The sequence below is a fragment of the Elaeis guineensis genome, chromosome 1, assembly GCF_000442705.2.
Source record: "Elaeis guineensis isolate ETL-2024a chromosome 1, EG11, whole genome shotgun sequence".
Classification (NCBI taxonomy): domain Eukaryota; kingdom Viridiplantae; phylum Streptophyta; class Magnoliopsida; order Arecales; family Arecaceae; genus Elaeis; species Elaeis guineensis.
The window spans coordinates 158,075,532-158,093,064 of NC_025993.2; the positions used below are offsets into that span (position 1 = coordinate 158,075,532).

A 17,533-nucleotide genomic window follows, 5' to 3' on the forward strand; every position below is an offset into this window, starting at 1 on the left:
CTTCGGTCCTAATCCGATCACTTGGGCAAGGTCGGCAACTCGGTGAGATCCATATCGTCAAATGACTATCGACTTTACTCGGCCTTTGCCCCAGCCTTTAGTGAGTCCCGCTGAAGATCTGAAGGATCTCTAGTGCATGAAACGTCTCGACCAAATGAACGACAATATGGCAGTCTTTTCCCACTAGTGAATGGTTGCTCCTTTCAGGACCAATGACACCTACTACTCTGGCCTCTGACTATCTCTTTTTCGATGAGCAGCAACCTGACACCCAACAAGCCTTCCCTTATAAAATAGAGGCTTGAATCAACATATAGGGGATTTCTCTCTCTCTCTCTCTCTCTCTCTCTCTCTCTCTCTTTTTCATATTCGAGCTCTCGTTGCCAACCTCCTATTGTTCTCCCTCTCCGACTCTGATATTGACTTGACTGTCGGAGATCCTCCATCGGAGAACCCTCCCTCTGCAGATTTTCTCTATAGATATCTGGAGACCAAATTCGATGCCCCCTCACTCTAGCTTGGTGGTTGCCTCATTGCATCGCTCACATCACGTCACCTATGATGGGAGAAGAGCAGCAATAACAACCAATCAATAATTAATAATCTTTCAGAAGCAACCTAAAAATAAGTCCTTTAGAGTTGGATGGAAAGAATATGGTGAAAGTGGTGAACCTTCTTTAGATGAACTTTAAAATGGGAAAAAGGCCTCGAAAACCTCCATTATATTTAAATAATTATTATATTCATTTAAGTGAAGAAATAGAATATTTTATAAATTTAGATGAGGTTGATGAATCTATCAATTTTAAAAAAAGTAATAACCCCGTATGAATCTAATGAATCTATTAATTTACTCTGCATTTTAGTCCAGCCAAAAGGAAATAATTCAAGGTCTACCTGATGGATGATCATTATTCCATTGCTTGTTCAAATGTAATTAGATTTTTACAAAATAATTATTTCATTTATGTGAATTGATAAATGCTCAATTTAAGCAGAGAGGTTTCTCAGGATTTGGTCACCGAAAAGAAAATTTTCCAAGAGAAAAAAAAAAAAAAAAAGACACTTGAACTGTAAATTCACTGAACTTGTACGTCATGTCAAGCTGTAAATCCCACTCGTGTGGCCATCACAATGAGAGGGTGCGGAAATGGGTTACCGCTAATCGGCTTCCTGCACTCACCAATAACCAGTGGGCGCTAGAAGCCGCATTGGTCCGGCAACCATCCCAACAATTTCTTACCATTTATCCCATGGAACGAGAAGTGGTGGCAGTGGTTTTTCCTCCCTGCCCGCCTCTAAAATGGGGGAGTTGGAGGTGAAGTGTGCGTGAGAGAGAGAAAGCTGGGATAGAGACAGGTACGGTGGGGTGGATTCCCAACCCACTTCTCCGGATAGATAGGTAGATAGATAATAGAGGCTTCTCTCTCCCCATGGCCCTTCCCCCATCGCGGTGGCCTTTGTAGCTAAAGGAGACACAAGAGGTGAGAAGCTAGCCACGATCTGGGGATCTTCTATTCTATAGAGGGGGAATGGCGGTCGCCATGGCTTCTGGTAGCCTCGCAGCTTGCCCTGGTTTGAAGCCGGCCGACAAATGCTCGCCATCCATTCGGTCCTATTATTCCCATCGTAGCTTCCGCCTGGTGGTTCCGGTTCCATCCAGGGTCAGGTTTGGCCGCTTTTTCCTCGCTGGATTCTGTTCAAGTTTGCTGATTTTGTTCAGATTGATCACTAATTTTATTTTGAATGCTATGTTGGGTTTAGTTTCCCGATCCTTCTTGTGAAGGCGGATTTTGCTTCATTCGAATCTGGTTTTGTTCTTTAACGCTCTCTTCTGGTTTGCTTTGACTGAGGAGATTCTATGAATCAAATTGAGGGGCGTTGTTGTACATAAACAAAAGATTTCTAATTTTTTTGAGGATATTTATGCTGTGAGAATCTAGAGATAGGGTTGGGAAAATAAATGATATACGCATTGTATCCTCCCAAAATATCGATTCGTGATTGCTTACTGTTGATTTTTATCTTGGGGGAATTGTTAGATTGCCATCTTTCGTAACTGCGAGGATCCCTAAAGCTACGTCGCAAACTGCTGTTGAGGTATGGAATGCTTCTTACTCCAGGAAATTTGTTGGAATTGCATCTGTGATTGTTTAAACTTTTGGGTTAACAGGATGGGAGTTCTAATGAGACTGATACAGTTCCTACTCCCAAAGTGATAATAGATCAGGACTCAGATCCAGATGCAACTATTGTGGAGATTACATTTGGTGATCGCCTTGGGGCTCTTCTTGACACAGTATGTTGCAGCATCAGTTTGTCTTCTAATAATTTATAAACTTTTAGCTTGCAAATGCTGAGAATTAGTTATGCCACTGAGTCTCTTTTAGCTGACAAGTATTCTGCTTCCTCTCTATTCCCAAGATGAAAGCACTAAAGAATCTAGGGCTCAACGTCAACAAGGCTAATGTATATTTGGATTCTTCTGGAAAGCACAACAAGTTTGCAATAACTAAAGCGTAAGTTCTCTCATAACTATAATTCTTCATGATTGAAGCCTTCAGAAACATAGAGTATCACTACATGAATCCTTCTGTAAGTTTCTTCCTTTGGTTTTTCACATGGCAAGATAGCTTTACTTCCCACGACAATTTCCATGTATCAGTTGTTGCTTCCTTCAGTGATTGGGATTCTTCACAGGTCTACCGGCCGTAAAATTGATGATCCAGAATTGCTAGAAGCAATACGCTTGACAATTATTAACAACATGCTCCAGTATCATCCGGTAATCTTCTTGGAGTTTTCTGGTGCTTTTTGCTTGCCTTGAATGGCTCCGGTGAAGTTTCAGAAAAAAAAAAGTTTGCGGGGGGTGGGGGGGGGGGGGGGGGGGTAGTATCTGCTTGTATGCTGTTATTGGAATGCTTCAATTGATTTGACAGGAGTCTAGCAGCCAATTGGCTATGGGAGCAACTTTTGGAGTTGAGCCGCCTAAGCAGGTAAAGATTACATGCAATCTCTGACAAGTATGACTTAAATGAAATGCTTAAGTTTGTATACCAAATTTGGCTTTTACACAGACAAACCCTAGGAAATTATATGATATTATCATGCACACTATGAAGGGTTCTGATTTCTTGTATGCATTGTTTGTGTCCAAGAATCTATAAGTTTTACCTCAAGATATCTTATTCTATAATATTTTCACAGAAAAATGTTTTTTTATTAATCAAAGAATATTTAGCCAGTTATTGTTTAAGCTAGCCAGGCAATTCAATACATGCAATTTTATATTCATTGAAGGAGAAAGAAAGAAAATATCCTCAGAATGTCCTGCTTGTAAGCTGATGATACGATCACTTTAAACAATTTCATTCAAACATGTCTACCTGTGTTACGTATTGGCAATAGCACATATCTCATTTGCCATTGTCCAAAAAATGGTCATTGTCACTATCAAAGATAATCCATCTCATTGTGCCATTGTCCAAAAAATGAGCATGTTGATTATCAGAGAAAATCCATGCTGTTCCCTTCATCTTCATTTCATATCAAGGACAATAAAATGATTATAACAGCTTTGGCCTACAGATGCCACTTCCTTAATGCTTATAAGATAGCCCATGCAATTCTACTGACTGTTGATTGGGGCTGTGTTGTTTAATACCAGTCTCTTTGGTCTCTTACATGGAAATGTAAGATGTTATTTTCCTTTTATGATGATCCAATTCCTTTTACATGCAATGACATATTTCCGGCAATTTTTTGTTGTTGGTCTTTCAGCTTCTGGTTTCTTCCAGCTAGCTTGCATTAGCAAGTCAAGAGAGTGTGGATTATTACAAAACAGTGGTGGCACTATAAATCCTGCACATTAACAAATCCATGCAATTTGACACAGCAGACTAGTAATATCATGCCGAGACTTAGTCCACTGGTGGAATTAACTCATTATCATTTGTATGAGCTATTATTCATAAGCATGGGTAGAATGTTGACAATCTGTGTTCCAATCCCATGGAAAGCAGACTATGGTGCTTAATTTGTTTGTTCATATTGTCATGGGGAAAAAGCATTAGCATGTTACTAAATGACTGGTCACTATTCATGTATATATGTTTTTCTTCTCTTCCTTTCACTAGCATTAATGAAGTACATTGAATAAGACCGCACTTTTGTGCTACATTGGTATGATTTGTTTCAACTGCACCACCGTACACCTTTCTTGACTTCCTTTGAATATCCACTGCCAAATGGTCATGGCTTATAGATTATGGTCTTCCTTGAAAATAGCGGTTGGTAGTGGTGGCATCTTGCAGTACTAATGGATACTTTAATACGGTCAATTAAATTTTGTCTTATTATTAATCAATCAAATGGGATAACCATATTTTGTCTGGATCATGTAATTATTTAGGCTTGTTTCATACTCTGTATTCTTATTTTCTAGAGAACTTCAGCTATCATTTTCTTTCTTATTTGTTCAGATTGATGTGGATATTGCAACCCATATAGATATTTATGATGATGGCCCTGATCGGAGGTATGTGTTCTTGGTTGATATATGCTCTTCTCATGTCTGATCAATACAAAATTGCTGACAAGTGCCATCTTAGGAAAGAAAAAGAGAATATATATGTTCTGGTAGCCAATGATTGGGATAGCACTTTATTGGTCAACTTATTTTCCACCTTGGGAACCTAATAAGATGATAATCTAGCTGTGTTTATCCTAACAAATTCACTTCATTTGAGCCATCAACCTTGCAATTGGTTCAAGCTATTTTACCTGCATGCTGCAAACTGGTATTTTTGAGTACTAGAGTATGTGGAAATTTCCGGTTATTCAATGATGTTCAGACTTTCTTTGATATACAAACATTTCCAACTAATATACAAGTTAAACATGACAAGAAACTGGTGAAGGCCACAATCTATCAAGTGATAACACTTTCGCAGTCTTCCTTGAGTATTCCCTGTTACTGTAGGTGAAATGAGACTGGCAAGCATGGCATCAAGTAAACCATGTTCATCAACTTATATGCTGATCTCTGCAATGGTAGAACTTGGCTTTTCTTTGGTTTTACTTTCTCAATGGTATTGCAAGCAGTGATCAAGTCTTCCAAGTGGACTAGTTGGAGGACTTGTGCCTCTTGGGAAAGTGTTGTTACTGGAACAGAGGCATCAATAACAGATAGCAAAAGCATTCATTACAAAATTCAGGACTAGAGAGCAACACATAAATATATAATTGATGGCTTTGGCTATAAGAAAACATTGCTGACACTTTGAAGCGTGGATCACTGAGTTCTTGGCTTGAACTTGATCCCTAGTGGGAGAGAAGACTGATTCTTGTTCTTGCTTGATTTGTATATCTGATGTCAATCTGACAGTCCTCTGGCTGAGGAAGTGGTGACAATTATTATAGTGTTTTAATTTAGATGTTGGCTAATACAAGGGCCTCTTGAAGGACCTTTTGACCTCAGCCTTCTTTGGTCACTTGAGATCTAGGGATCTATGCTTCTCTATGCTCATCCTCTATTTGCGTCTGATTCAGCTTGTGGACAGATGTCATTATACAATATTTATAACTCTTTTAGTAGGCTGTCTGCCTTTGGTAATTTTGATGTGGAAATGTGGTTATCTACAAAACCTGTTTCATAATTGTTTAGATTAAAGTACAACAGGAGGAAAACTGCTTGGATTAAGCCAAGTTATTTTTTGAACTTGCAAGGAGTGAAAATAAAGGGAATACTTCCTCGAAATGAATCAGATAAAGTTCAAAACTAAATTGCATAGTCACTGGTCAAGCAATGGCAATTGACAAGATATCAGTTCATGGAAGACATAAATTGCTTAAAAATTTATACAACTGGTTAAGCTCTCTCTAATAACAATTATCATGAGACACAGAATCATGCCACTTTTCATCGATCTGTTCCCGTCTATTGTCAGCTTGCTTGTGGTGGAGACAGCAGACCGTCCTGGGTTGCTGGTTGACCTGGTTAAGATCATCACTGACATAAACATAACTGTCCAATCAGGAGAGTTTGACACTGAGGTAAAATTTGTTTGTGCCAACTTTGTTTTGATCATCTGTATATCTCGTGAACTGAAAGTTGTCTGCTTGTAGGGGTTGTTGGCCAAGGCAAAGTTCCATGTCAGCTATAGGGGCAAAGCAATTATCAAGCCTCTGCAACAGGCAAGCTATCTATTGACTGCACCCAACAATACTTGAGCGTGTTTATGTGGATACATGCCTTTGTGAAATAAATGCACATGTGCTACTCTTAACTGATTTTTAGTTTTATGATATAATCACGATAGCTTGTTGTGTATTGATTATTTTAGCATCTCTTTGACAGCCGTACTGATCTGAAGTTGTTCTTTTTAAATTTTCTGTAGGTTCTTGCTAATAGTTTGCGTTATTTCTTGAGGAGGCCAACAACGGAGGAGGCAAGTTTTTAGATATTTCAAAAGCCATACTCAGATAATATGCTTTGAACAGGTCACGAACCTCAGTTTCTCTCAACCGGGTCTTGGCGTTACAATCTAAAAATGATACCAGTCATTTTGGTTAAATATTTTACTTCAGAAGCTTAGTAATTGTACGGATCCATCTGAGATGCATAAAATGGAAATGGTTTAGTTTATACAATAGGCACCTTTTATACTACAAGCATGGAAACTTTTGCAACTCCAAATGGTAGAGTTGCTTTCTTCCTTTTTTTGTTTTAACTTTTTGGGTTGTAGCAGTGACTTCCCGTCAAAAGATGTTACTCATCATTCATTAGAATGACATCTTCCATTTTATGTATCGCCATAGAGAAAAAAAGGGAAATCCAGACAAATTGGTAATTTTGTTCATCCAGAATGAGTAATCAAAGAAAGATTAAAGACATTTCACGATCCCACAAAACAAGTGAAGACTATTAGTCATTTTCAAGTTTGCTTCATTCCATATTTATGGATCTTGAGATGTCCCAGTCCTGAGAGTCCAACCTCCATTGCTTTTTATAAGCTTGGAATTTAAAGATTCCTACCTATCTACAACAACTGATTACTTACACAATGTCTGAGGCATTGTTCTAGTGAATGCAAGTTACAAGCAGGTGATATGTACTGATAACATTGCTTTGAATGTAAAATATCAACTCGGATGTGTGGTAGGCAATGCTACCTTAGGCTCCTATTGTTGCTAGAACATTCACAGAAGCCGTAATGCTGTGAACTATTGAGTTTCTACCAGGCAAATGCAACAGAAGTGTACACGAGAATGGCAGAGCATGCAAGGATGTGGCCAGGGTGTACAGGAGGAAGGCTATAGTTTAGGTTCTTATTAGCATTTATGCGTATGAGACAAAGTAGTTGCCATTTGCTATGTAACACTTGATTCAAAGTAGTGCATTCCTTTCGGTTTCGGAAGTTCATAAAAAGTTGGCAAGCTGATGACCGGTAAGTTACACCTGTAACAGGCATACGATTGATATTTTGCAGTAGCTCCTTATGAAGAAGCCATTTGGATCTCCTATATTCTCATGATAGGAGTTGCCCTTCTGTGAGGAGGTTATTTGGGCATGTGGGACGACTCCATGGCAGGACTGGTGCTCTGTGTGTGTGTGTGTGTTTGTCAGATAGTGAGAGATCTTCTAGGCAGGGAGAGCCTGCGATCAACTGCTGGAATGGATCTGGTTGAGTTGCAATCTCCACCCCTCCTTCCAGCTTCTTCACCACACCCATCCAAGGTCTAAGATCAGGCCGATACGGTACACACCATGATATAACTATTGTCATTCTTCCGGCTTGCTGGCCTTTCAGTCTGGCACTTCACCAGCGTGTCGCTTATCTCTCCTTTTTAAAATTTCCGCCGCACCCACATGGGGAAGCACCCGTGGCTCTCGAGTATATTTTAACATCAAATTTCGTCTGCTTTCCAGACACCTCAAACAAAAGCATTCCAAAGCTATAAACATTGCTTTTGTGGGTTAACGGGATGGGCATCCACAGCCCCAGTGCAGAGTATCTTGGAGCCCCCTTTCCTCTGATCGTTGGTGCCAACTGCCGTGCCTGTTAAAACTTTTGGTCTGACCTAGTTGAGCTTTTACATAGACTGTTTAACCCTTTCTGAAATACTGACAGAATAACTGTAGGTGCAGAACTGAAGATGTATTGCTCATGACATCGTAGCAAGTGCTGGGAAACAAAAAGAGATGTTTTAAGTAAAATTTGAAGCATTAAGGCTGAAAGTCTTCCTGAAAATGGCAAGGATGTATCTTATTGGAGCATTCAGAGTTGCTTCAGTCGTTAATAGAGGACCCGATTGCAGAAGGCATGCAGAATGCCTCCTGCTAGTTAAGTTAAAAGTAAGGGAGTACAAATGTTGATCTTCGCTTCTTCCGAGGGGCGAGATCAATGATGGGTTATTTGTGAGTAATCATTTCACTCTTGATTTGTAGTGAATTATTATTAGTTGGCTGCCGCAATATCAACACAAAGATAACTATTTAGGTCGTTATTTTAGTATTTGCTAATAATTAAATCAACACTACTTCAAGGTGAGTCCATCGTTGTGAGGACTCGTGTTAGTGTATATTTAGTCCCATATTAGTTATTCATTGAAAAAATCTTGAATACTTATATGGAGTCAAGTAATCGAAATAATATCTTTCGCCTAATTTTTTTTGAATAAGATTCTAAATCATTACAAATGATATTATAGTCGATGAAGTCTATAGTCCATATGAATAGAGGGTATTGTAGCATGATTCATTGGCTGACCACCGATCGATTGTGGTGTTTATGAATGGGTGTATGGATTTAAATCCTTAATTTGGTAAAGATGTCATGACTCAAATGAGAAGAGTATGTGAGAACTTGTACGGGCATGTATTTAGTCCCACAATAGTTATTTTTTTGGAGGATCTTAAATATTTATATAGGACCAAAGAACCTAAATAATATCTTCTGATTAGTTTTTTTGAGTGAGGTCCTGGATTATTATGGCTATCATGGAAACTCATTGCAATACGGACCTTGATTGCATTGAGTTATTATAAAACTCAAAATAGTTGACAAAACTCCAGCAAAAAGCTTTATTTGGGTGAGGGGGTTATGGATCCATAACCTCAAAATAGTTGACAAAACTCTTGACAAAAAGCTTTATCCGGTTGATTGCAAAGCATGTTCTGTGTCTCTTTCAAATATTGAAATTTAGGAGAGACTTCCATTAGGAGATGTTACTCATTCATTGATCATCATAAGGCACCAATCTTCATTTGGTTCATCACTATTGATGAAAAAAGATGCTCAAACCAAATGAGCATACTAAGTGGTTGAGTTTATCCATGAGGGGAACATAATCACGACTCCACATAATCTATAGGAAAAGAATACATTGTTTCTTTTTTTTTTTTTTGATGTATTGAGTATGTATTGTTTCTTTGTGCATCTATATGCAAGTAATAATATCAACATTACCTTTAATAAGATCCAAGGTAATCAATTGCCAACTTCAGAGAACCACAGTGTAGCCATCTGTGTGTGTGTGTGTGTGAATAGCCTTTGGTGTTTTTTGATAAGCATGGAATTTCAAGGCGCTTACCTACTTGGACAGTGTCAAGGCAGGATGCTGGTAAAAATGTATATCTAGGATGATATGGAAAACATTTATGCGGGGATTAAGCTTTTAATGTTAACTAGTGCAGGACCATGTGGCAGGCAATGATACGTTAAGCTCCAAAACTTAAGAGCACTCTCACGGAAGCCACCATGCAATGGATTCATGACTCTTCAAAGAAAGTACAACAGAGACACGCACCCCAACGGAAGGGCCTATTTGAGATACTTATGTTCTGATAATTTATAAATCAACAGGTATGACTGCTCAAAATATGTGCACCAGTGTTAAGCATCTGTACAAGTGGGTGATAGGAGTTGCCATTACAATGAAGTTTAAAAATGGAGAAGTCGCATTACTTGACGGTTCATAAAAGGTTTTCAAACTAAGATGGTGTAATTGCACTATAAGATTCAAAACTAAGATAATTTTCCCAATATGTCTTTACGAAGTAGCTATTTCGATCTCATATTTTCTCCTAATAGGAATTGCACACGTAAATGGACTTCGACTCAGCTCATTGTCCATGTTTGATGGTTAAGAAACGCCAGCAAAGGAGAGTCAGAAATCATATGCTGAAACGGGTTTGGTCGTTCTGGAATTTCCAGAGCACCTACCCAAGGTCTCAGATCCGGCCGATACTGAACCCACCACAGAGCAACCATTGCCATTCTTTCTGCCTTCTCCTCCTCCTTAGTCTCGCACTTCAGCAGAACTTGGCCCATCTCTCTTTTTCCATATTTCTTGCACACACAAATGGGGAACCACCCCTAGCTCCTGATAAATTAGCATCAAGTTTCGTTCCTTTGCCTACCTCAAGCAGAAGCTACAGACATCACGCTTGTGGGTCATCGGGAGGGGCATCCATATCCTGGAGTTTCCCTTCCTCCGGTCATTGTTGGGTGGGTGATGTCTCTCTTACATGGCCTTGCCAGCCCCAAATCCGCTACTCTGGGGCAATATCTGGCATTCAGCAGTCCATTTCCAGGCGCTATGTCATAATGTATTTTCCTTTGCCGGCATTCTTCATGTATCATAGGCGAGGTCTTTGGCTCTCCCAACTGCAATCTCATGGAGCTTCTCCTACTGAATGATCTTCTCTTGATGGAATAATAGCTTGTCGAGGGAACCCCCCCTTCTCCATGGACTCGTAAAACAAGAGATCCAAGGTCGCTTTCATAGCAGAAGACAGAGAGCCCGACAACACTAAAATGATGGATCCTCCCATTGGTGCTCCATGGACTGCTCCTATATCGTCTTATCTGAACTCGCTATCAGAGGTTTCACCGCCACCAATGCACCATTACTAAACGATCCTTTGTACGTTGCATCAAATCCACCAGCGCCTAATAAATTGCTGTAATTATCAGTGGCAAGCCTGAGTTGTAGAGACGCAAACCTGAGTGGCTTCTCTCTTTCCATTTCATCGAGGAACTTATCCATGGCGAGCATTTGAAACCTCCGGTCTGGATGCGCTGAGTGGCTATGTAGATCTTTCAGACCTTTTGTAGCAGTATGCCATGTGTTGCTGCAAGGCTCCGAAAATGAGATCAGTAATGAATCGAATTGAAAAATTGAGATTGAGCTGATCTAAACCGTAAGCAAAATTTACAAAAAAATTCTTAAAACTGTAGGGTGTCCTCCGGTTTAGAATCTTTCAATACTTAAGTCAGTCGGAATATTGAGAATAGATGGTAGAAATGGAGAAGTAAAAAAGCAAGAAATAAAAATTTGAGAGTAGAGAGAAGTGAAGAGAACTCTGATTTCTCAATAGAAAATTTAACAGAATTTTTTTTCTGTCCATTCAGACTTACCTTCCGGATAGCACACTGTCCCCTTTTATATAGAGGGAGTTCGCTTAGACCTTAAGAAAAATTTGTTAGGTTGTTAGAAATCTATTAGGCTATTAGGCCATTAGAGATCTATTAGGCCGTTAGATATCTGTTAGACCGTTGAACCGTTAAATTGTTATAACAGAATGGCCAGCTATGCAGAGATCATGGGGCGACTACCTACATGGCGATGAGCTAGAATACAGCTGGAAGACAGTTACTGTTGAGCTAAATGATAACTGTTGGATAACCGTCTGTATTTCTGATGGTACATCGGTAATAGACCACTATGGAATAGCTGATATTGATAACCATTTGATCTGGGTGTCATGCCTTTGGTGTTAATAATCACATCGGACTATAACCGAAGTAAGGAGCAGCAGATCAGACATAAATCGAGATGAGCGTCTCGCTTATTAGTAGTTCTAGATTAAGCCGACTAGAAGATAGTACTGAAGAGATAGATCGATTATGGGCTGATGTAATCATGAGAAAACTATTAACACATAATGATCTGCTGCTACATATCTAGATGATGATGAGGTTAGATAATATACACCAACATATGCCCTGCATGTTTCAGACCGAAGTGAAATACTTCACATTGATATGGAAAGTATTTCATTATCAGTGATTATCACTCGAGGTAAATCGAAACGATAGATAATTGATTTCCACACAAAATCCTCTATCTTTCTCTCAATGATTTATGCTAAGGGTTCACCTTCCATCTATTTGACGAAATAATCAATTGCTACTATTAAGAATTTTTTTTTTCTTGTGGCCATTGGGAAAGGTCCCAGAATATCTATTTTTCATAGAGCAAAAGGTCAGGATGCTGTAATAGAAATGAGCTTGGACGTAGGCAGATGTTGAATATTAACATATCTTCGATACTGATCATATTTGTTGACAAAATCGACAAGAATTTTTTTGAATGGTAGGCCAATAATAATCTTATCTGATTATTTTATAAGCCAAAGATCTGCTCTCAAAGTGATTGCCGTAGATTTCTTTATGGACTTTTCGAAGAGCATAATCAGCTTCTGATGGTCTCAGACATCGAAGCAGTAGAGAAAAATATGATTTCTTGTATAGTTGGTTGTCTAGGATGACGTACCATGGGGTCTGTCTTTTAATTCTCCTTACTTCAACTGGATCAATCGGCAAAATTTCTTTGGTAAGATATTCCATCAATGGATCAATCTAACTTGACTCATGTTCAATTTGAACAATAGGCAAGGCCTCAATACTAGGCTTTTCAAAAACATCAATAAAAATATTTGAATTAAACTCAAAGAAATCCGATGTGGCCAAATAAGACAGAGCATCATCTCGGACATTTTTCGATCTGGATATCTGTATGACTTCTAGGTCTTTAAAGCTTTTTAATATTTTTTTATATTATGTAGATATTAAGATAAAGTAGAATCTTTAGCTTCAAATTGATTTCGTACCTGACTAATGACAAGCTGAGAATTAGTGAAAACTTTAAGCTTTTTAACATTGAGCTCTTTAGTCATCCCAAGTCCTACAATCAAAGCTTTATATTCTGCTCTGTTATTTGAAGTATCAAAATTGAATCTCAAAGCACGTTTAGTGACAACATCTTCTGGGTTTGCTAGAATCAAACCAGCTCCACTTTCTTTCGAATTAGAGGCTCCATCAACATGCAATATCCAGAAAGAGTTTGTATTGATATTTTCAAAATTCTCTGAGACTGGTTCTTCATCGGGAATAGAGCATTCAACAATAAAATCAGCTAGCATTTGAGCATTCAATGAAGATCGAGATTGATAATGAATGCCAAACTCACTCAATTCAATAGCCCATTTAGCAATCCAACCTAAAGTATCCAGTCGTTGCAAGACTGATTTCAGAGGTTGGTTGGTCAAAACTATGATAGAATAAGCCTGAAAATATGATCAGAGTAGCCTTGCCGATGTGATAAGAGCATAGATCATTTTTTCAGTTATGAAATATCGAGTTTCAGCATCTCTAAGCAATTTGCTTGTATAATAAATTAGTCTTTGTGTCCCTTCATCACTTCGAACCAAAATCAAACTAACAGTATTAGCTGAAACAGATCAATACATGAATAATTCTTTACCTTCCACCAGCTTTGATAATAATGGAGCGGATTCAAGATATTTCTTGAGGTCGTCGAAAGCAACTCAGCATTCTTTCGACCAAATGAAGTCTTTGATATGCCTCAGAATCTTAAAGGAAGAAAGATATTTTTTAGCTGACCTAGAGATAAATTGGCGAAGAAAAGTCACTCGCCCAGTGAGCTGCTGAACTTCTTTAATGGAGCTTGGATGCTTCATTTCAAGTAGAGCTCAAATTTTTTCAGGATTAGCTTCGATTCCTTTTTGAGTTATAAAAAAATTCAAAAATTTTTTCAAAGTCACTCTGAAAGCACATTTGTTGGGATTGAGCTTCATTTGATATTTGCGGAGTTCACCAAAGGCTTCCTCCAGATCGATAATGTACCGATCTGCTTCAATACTTTTTACCAACATATCATCAACATAGACCTCTATATTATGATCAATTTGTTGCTTGAAAATCTTATTCACCAGGCGTTGGTAAGTAGCACTTACATTTTTAAGATCAAAAGGCATCATTTTATAATAATATAAATCTCTTTTGGTGATAAAAACTGTATTTTCTTCGTCCTCAGCGTCATTCTGATTTGATTATAGTCAGAAAAGGTATCCATGAAACTCAACAATTTATATCTCAAAGTTGCATCAACAAGCTGATCAATCATTAGAAGAGAAAAACTATTTTTTGGACAAGCTTTATTGAGGTCAGTAAAATCAATATAGATCCTCCATTTTTCATTGACTTTTTTAATCATTACAACATTTGCAATCCACTTTGGATATTGTATTTCTCTGATAAATTTAGCTTTTAATAATTTATCAACTTCTTCATCTATTGATTTCTACCTTTCTAAGCTTCTTTTCTTTTGCTGCACTGGTTTATATTTTGGATCAACATTGAGTTTATGCATAATAACATCAGTTGAAATTTCAGACATGTCGAAGACTAGCCAAGTAAAGATATCGATATTTGTTCGAAGAAAAGATATCAATCTCTTCTTTAAATAGGCTTCAGTTAAGACCGATATGAACTATTTTTTTGGATTATCACAAAGGAACAGTGACAAGCTCCTCGACTGATTCTCCTTGGTTTTTTCTGACGTCAGCTTTATTTTTCTGATCGGATATTTTCATTGGTAAAGCTTTTATAGGTCTCTCCATCTTTGTAGCTACCAAGAAGTACTGTTTAGCAAGCATTTGGTCTCCTCACATTTCTCCGACTCCATACTTAGTTGGAAACTGAACTAACAGGTGATAAGTAGAGACCATAGCTTTTAAGAGCATTAAGTCTAGGTCGGCCAAGAATTATATTGTAGGATGATGGCACTTTGATAACCAAAAAAATAAGTCTTATAGTTGACTGATGGGGTTCCATGCCTGCAGTGACTAGCAAAGTAATTTCTCCTTCCACATTTACAGAAATTTTCAGAGAAATCGATCATGGGGATGTCGACCTGCTTCAGTTGATCTATCAAATTTATTTTTTAGAAAGTATCATAGAACAATACGTCGGTAGAGTTTCTATTATCAACTAATATTCTTTTTACATCATATTTTGCTATCGTCATAGAAATGACAACAGTATCATTGTGAGGTGTTTGAACTCCTTTGACATCGTCATTCGAAAAAAAAATAGTATTATCTATGCGCTAATGCTTTGGAGAGCTCCTAGTCACTTCAGCGGCCTTCTCAGCTTCACTAAGATCGAAAATCATGTTAATAACTCCAGCGGGAGGTCTGTTGAGGTCATTCTCATTGTCTGACTTCTGCTGCTGGATGGTAGCTCCATTGGTTGGATCTTGGACATATTTGCTGAGTTAACCTCGGTATATTAGTGCCTCAATTTCATCCTTCAATTGTCAGCATTCCTCAATGTCATAGTCGTGATTTCGATGGTAGTGGCAGTACTTTCTTTTATCTCTTTTTGTTTGTGGAGCCCTCATTGGGTTAGGCCAGTGAAGATACCCTTAATCCTCAATCTCCATTAGTATCTGAGCTCGAGGAGCAGATAGTGAAGTATAGGAATCAAAACATCGAGGTGGGCTTCCAGACCTCAAATTTTTTTAAAGTTGATCAGTATTATTTTGTTGAGTTTTGTGGTCCTCTTCACGAGGCTGCTTTTTTTTTCACTTTCTTATTTTCTGATATGATGGAGTATGCTTTCTTCTTCTTCAGCTTGAGCATACTTCTATATCCAAATAAACATTTGCTCAAAATTATCCAGATAGTTTTTATTAAGAGAAAAAGATCAAGCGTTGCTCTTGAGTCCCTACTTCAGAGCTGCCATGGTAACGGACTCATTGAAGTTCTTGACTTTCAGCATAGCTGCATTGAAGCGTGCAGCATAATCCCTTAGAGATTCATCTTCTTGCTGCTTCACAGTAAAAAGACATACAAAATAGGACATTAGACACTCCTGAATGGAGGGACCAGTTCATCAAGGATCTACTGAGAAAAGGAAGATCACAGATTGTCAATGTTGCAGTCAAAGGTTCATGGCTCGACATGTGAGATATTGTCCATTTTAACTTACGGCCCATAGTCCGAGGGCTGTATGGGCCATTTTTGGATCTCACGGTTTTGTTCCTTAAAAGATGCCTCACGTAGGAAGGATGGTCCCTTCTTATATAAGCTAGGTTCCTTCTTGACTCCAACTAATATGGGACTAATAATGCTCTTTCTTCTATACTACAATGTCATTAGAACCAAGATCTTTATAACTAAAACTACTGAACAAGAGATGCTACTAAACCTATTTATATCATATATGAGCCAAGAATTGAAAATTGGGAACAGATGGATGAAAAATTAAAGCTTCAACACCGAACGTCTCACCGAAGACAGCGATGATGTACACTGCTTCAGTATCCGAACTCTGTTCTGCAATTGCATGGAACCTGATAACAGAAAGAGCTCAGAATGTTTAATGCTGCTGCTGAGGAAATCTGAAGATAAGATTGGCTTCTTTGAAGTTAAGGGATGATTTCAATAATGAGTTCTTTATAGGTCCATTGAGTTATTTTCTCCTTTTTCTTTAATTTAGTATAAGAGGAAGACCGCGCTGCCAGCAATGAAAATGATTGTTTTTAAATCACTACTCTCATCTTTTCAGCTACTCAAAATAGATATTGATCCAACATAAGACCCCTACCCTGAAACTTCAGAGACAGGCATCGACTGCATGGATTTCTGACAAAAGTCAGTCAACAATCAATTTGCCCCTCATTATGGCCAGAGGTCTTTCGGTGCAAAAGTTTGGAATGGCAAAGTTGAATTCACTAAAGTATTGATACATGACCAAAGCAGACCCTCTTAGCTATCAAATAAATACTTGTATTTCCTAAAAGGTCATTTTTAGTTAGCTTGCCTAGGGTTGATCAAACACGATCTTTTAGCTGATACCATCTTATAAGCGCATCAAATCTTTATCGCAATCAATTTTTCTCCCATTAACTTTGGCAATCAGGGAGAGAGATAATAAACACAACCCAAAATATGATTTCTTTGAGAACTCATTTGGTTAACGAAAAATGAAGAAAAGAGACATTTTCTAAAAAGTGGAGAAAGATTCTCTTATTTAGTTGAAATTTTAAGAAGAGAGAATGAAAAATTTTTTTTCATAAAAAATCATTTTTTATATTTCATGAAAAGTAAAAACTCCTAGAATAGATAGATTTTGAAACTTTCTATAGGATAGAAAGTGATGCTACTTTTTTCTTTTCCACAAATATCCCTTTAAATTCACGATTAAAATTTTGTAAAATATCAATGAATGATTAAGATAAAATACTGAATAATGATATAATATTATATCAATATTATCTTAATATTTATATGAATAAAATAATAATATTATAATATTTATTAATATTATTTTTATCTTAATATTATTTTTATATTTATATTAATATAATATTTATATTAATGTAATATTATATTTAATATTATATTTATATTTATATTAATAAATTTATTATCTTAAAA

At 37.6% G+C, this 17,533-nt stretch overlaps 1 protein-coding gene across 1 annotated transcript; it reads left to right on the plus strand.

The window, feature by feature from the left end:
* Positions 1–1,291: 1,291 nt before the first annotated feature.
* Positions 1,292–6,810, plus strand: LOC105039274 (ACT domain-containing protein DS12, chloroplastic). Its single transcript, XM_010915374.4, has 10 exons — positions 1,292–1,669; positions 2,043–2,100; positions 2,174–2,299; positions 2,425–2,519; positions 2,701–2,785; positions 2,940–2,996; positions 4,482–4,537; positions 5,949–6,054; positions 6,127–6,195; positions 6,399–6,810. The coding sequence occupies exons 1-10, from the start codon at positions 1,533–1,535 to the stop codon at positions 6,459–6,461; spliced, it is 852 nt and encodes a 283-aa protein (XP_010913676.1). The 5' UTR covers positions 1,292–1,532; the 3' UTR covers positions 6,462–6,810.
* The last annotated feature ends 10,723 nt before the right edge of the window (positions 6,811–17,533 follow it).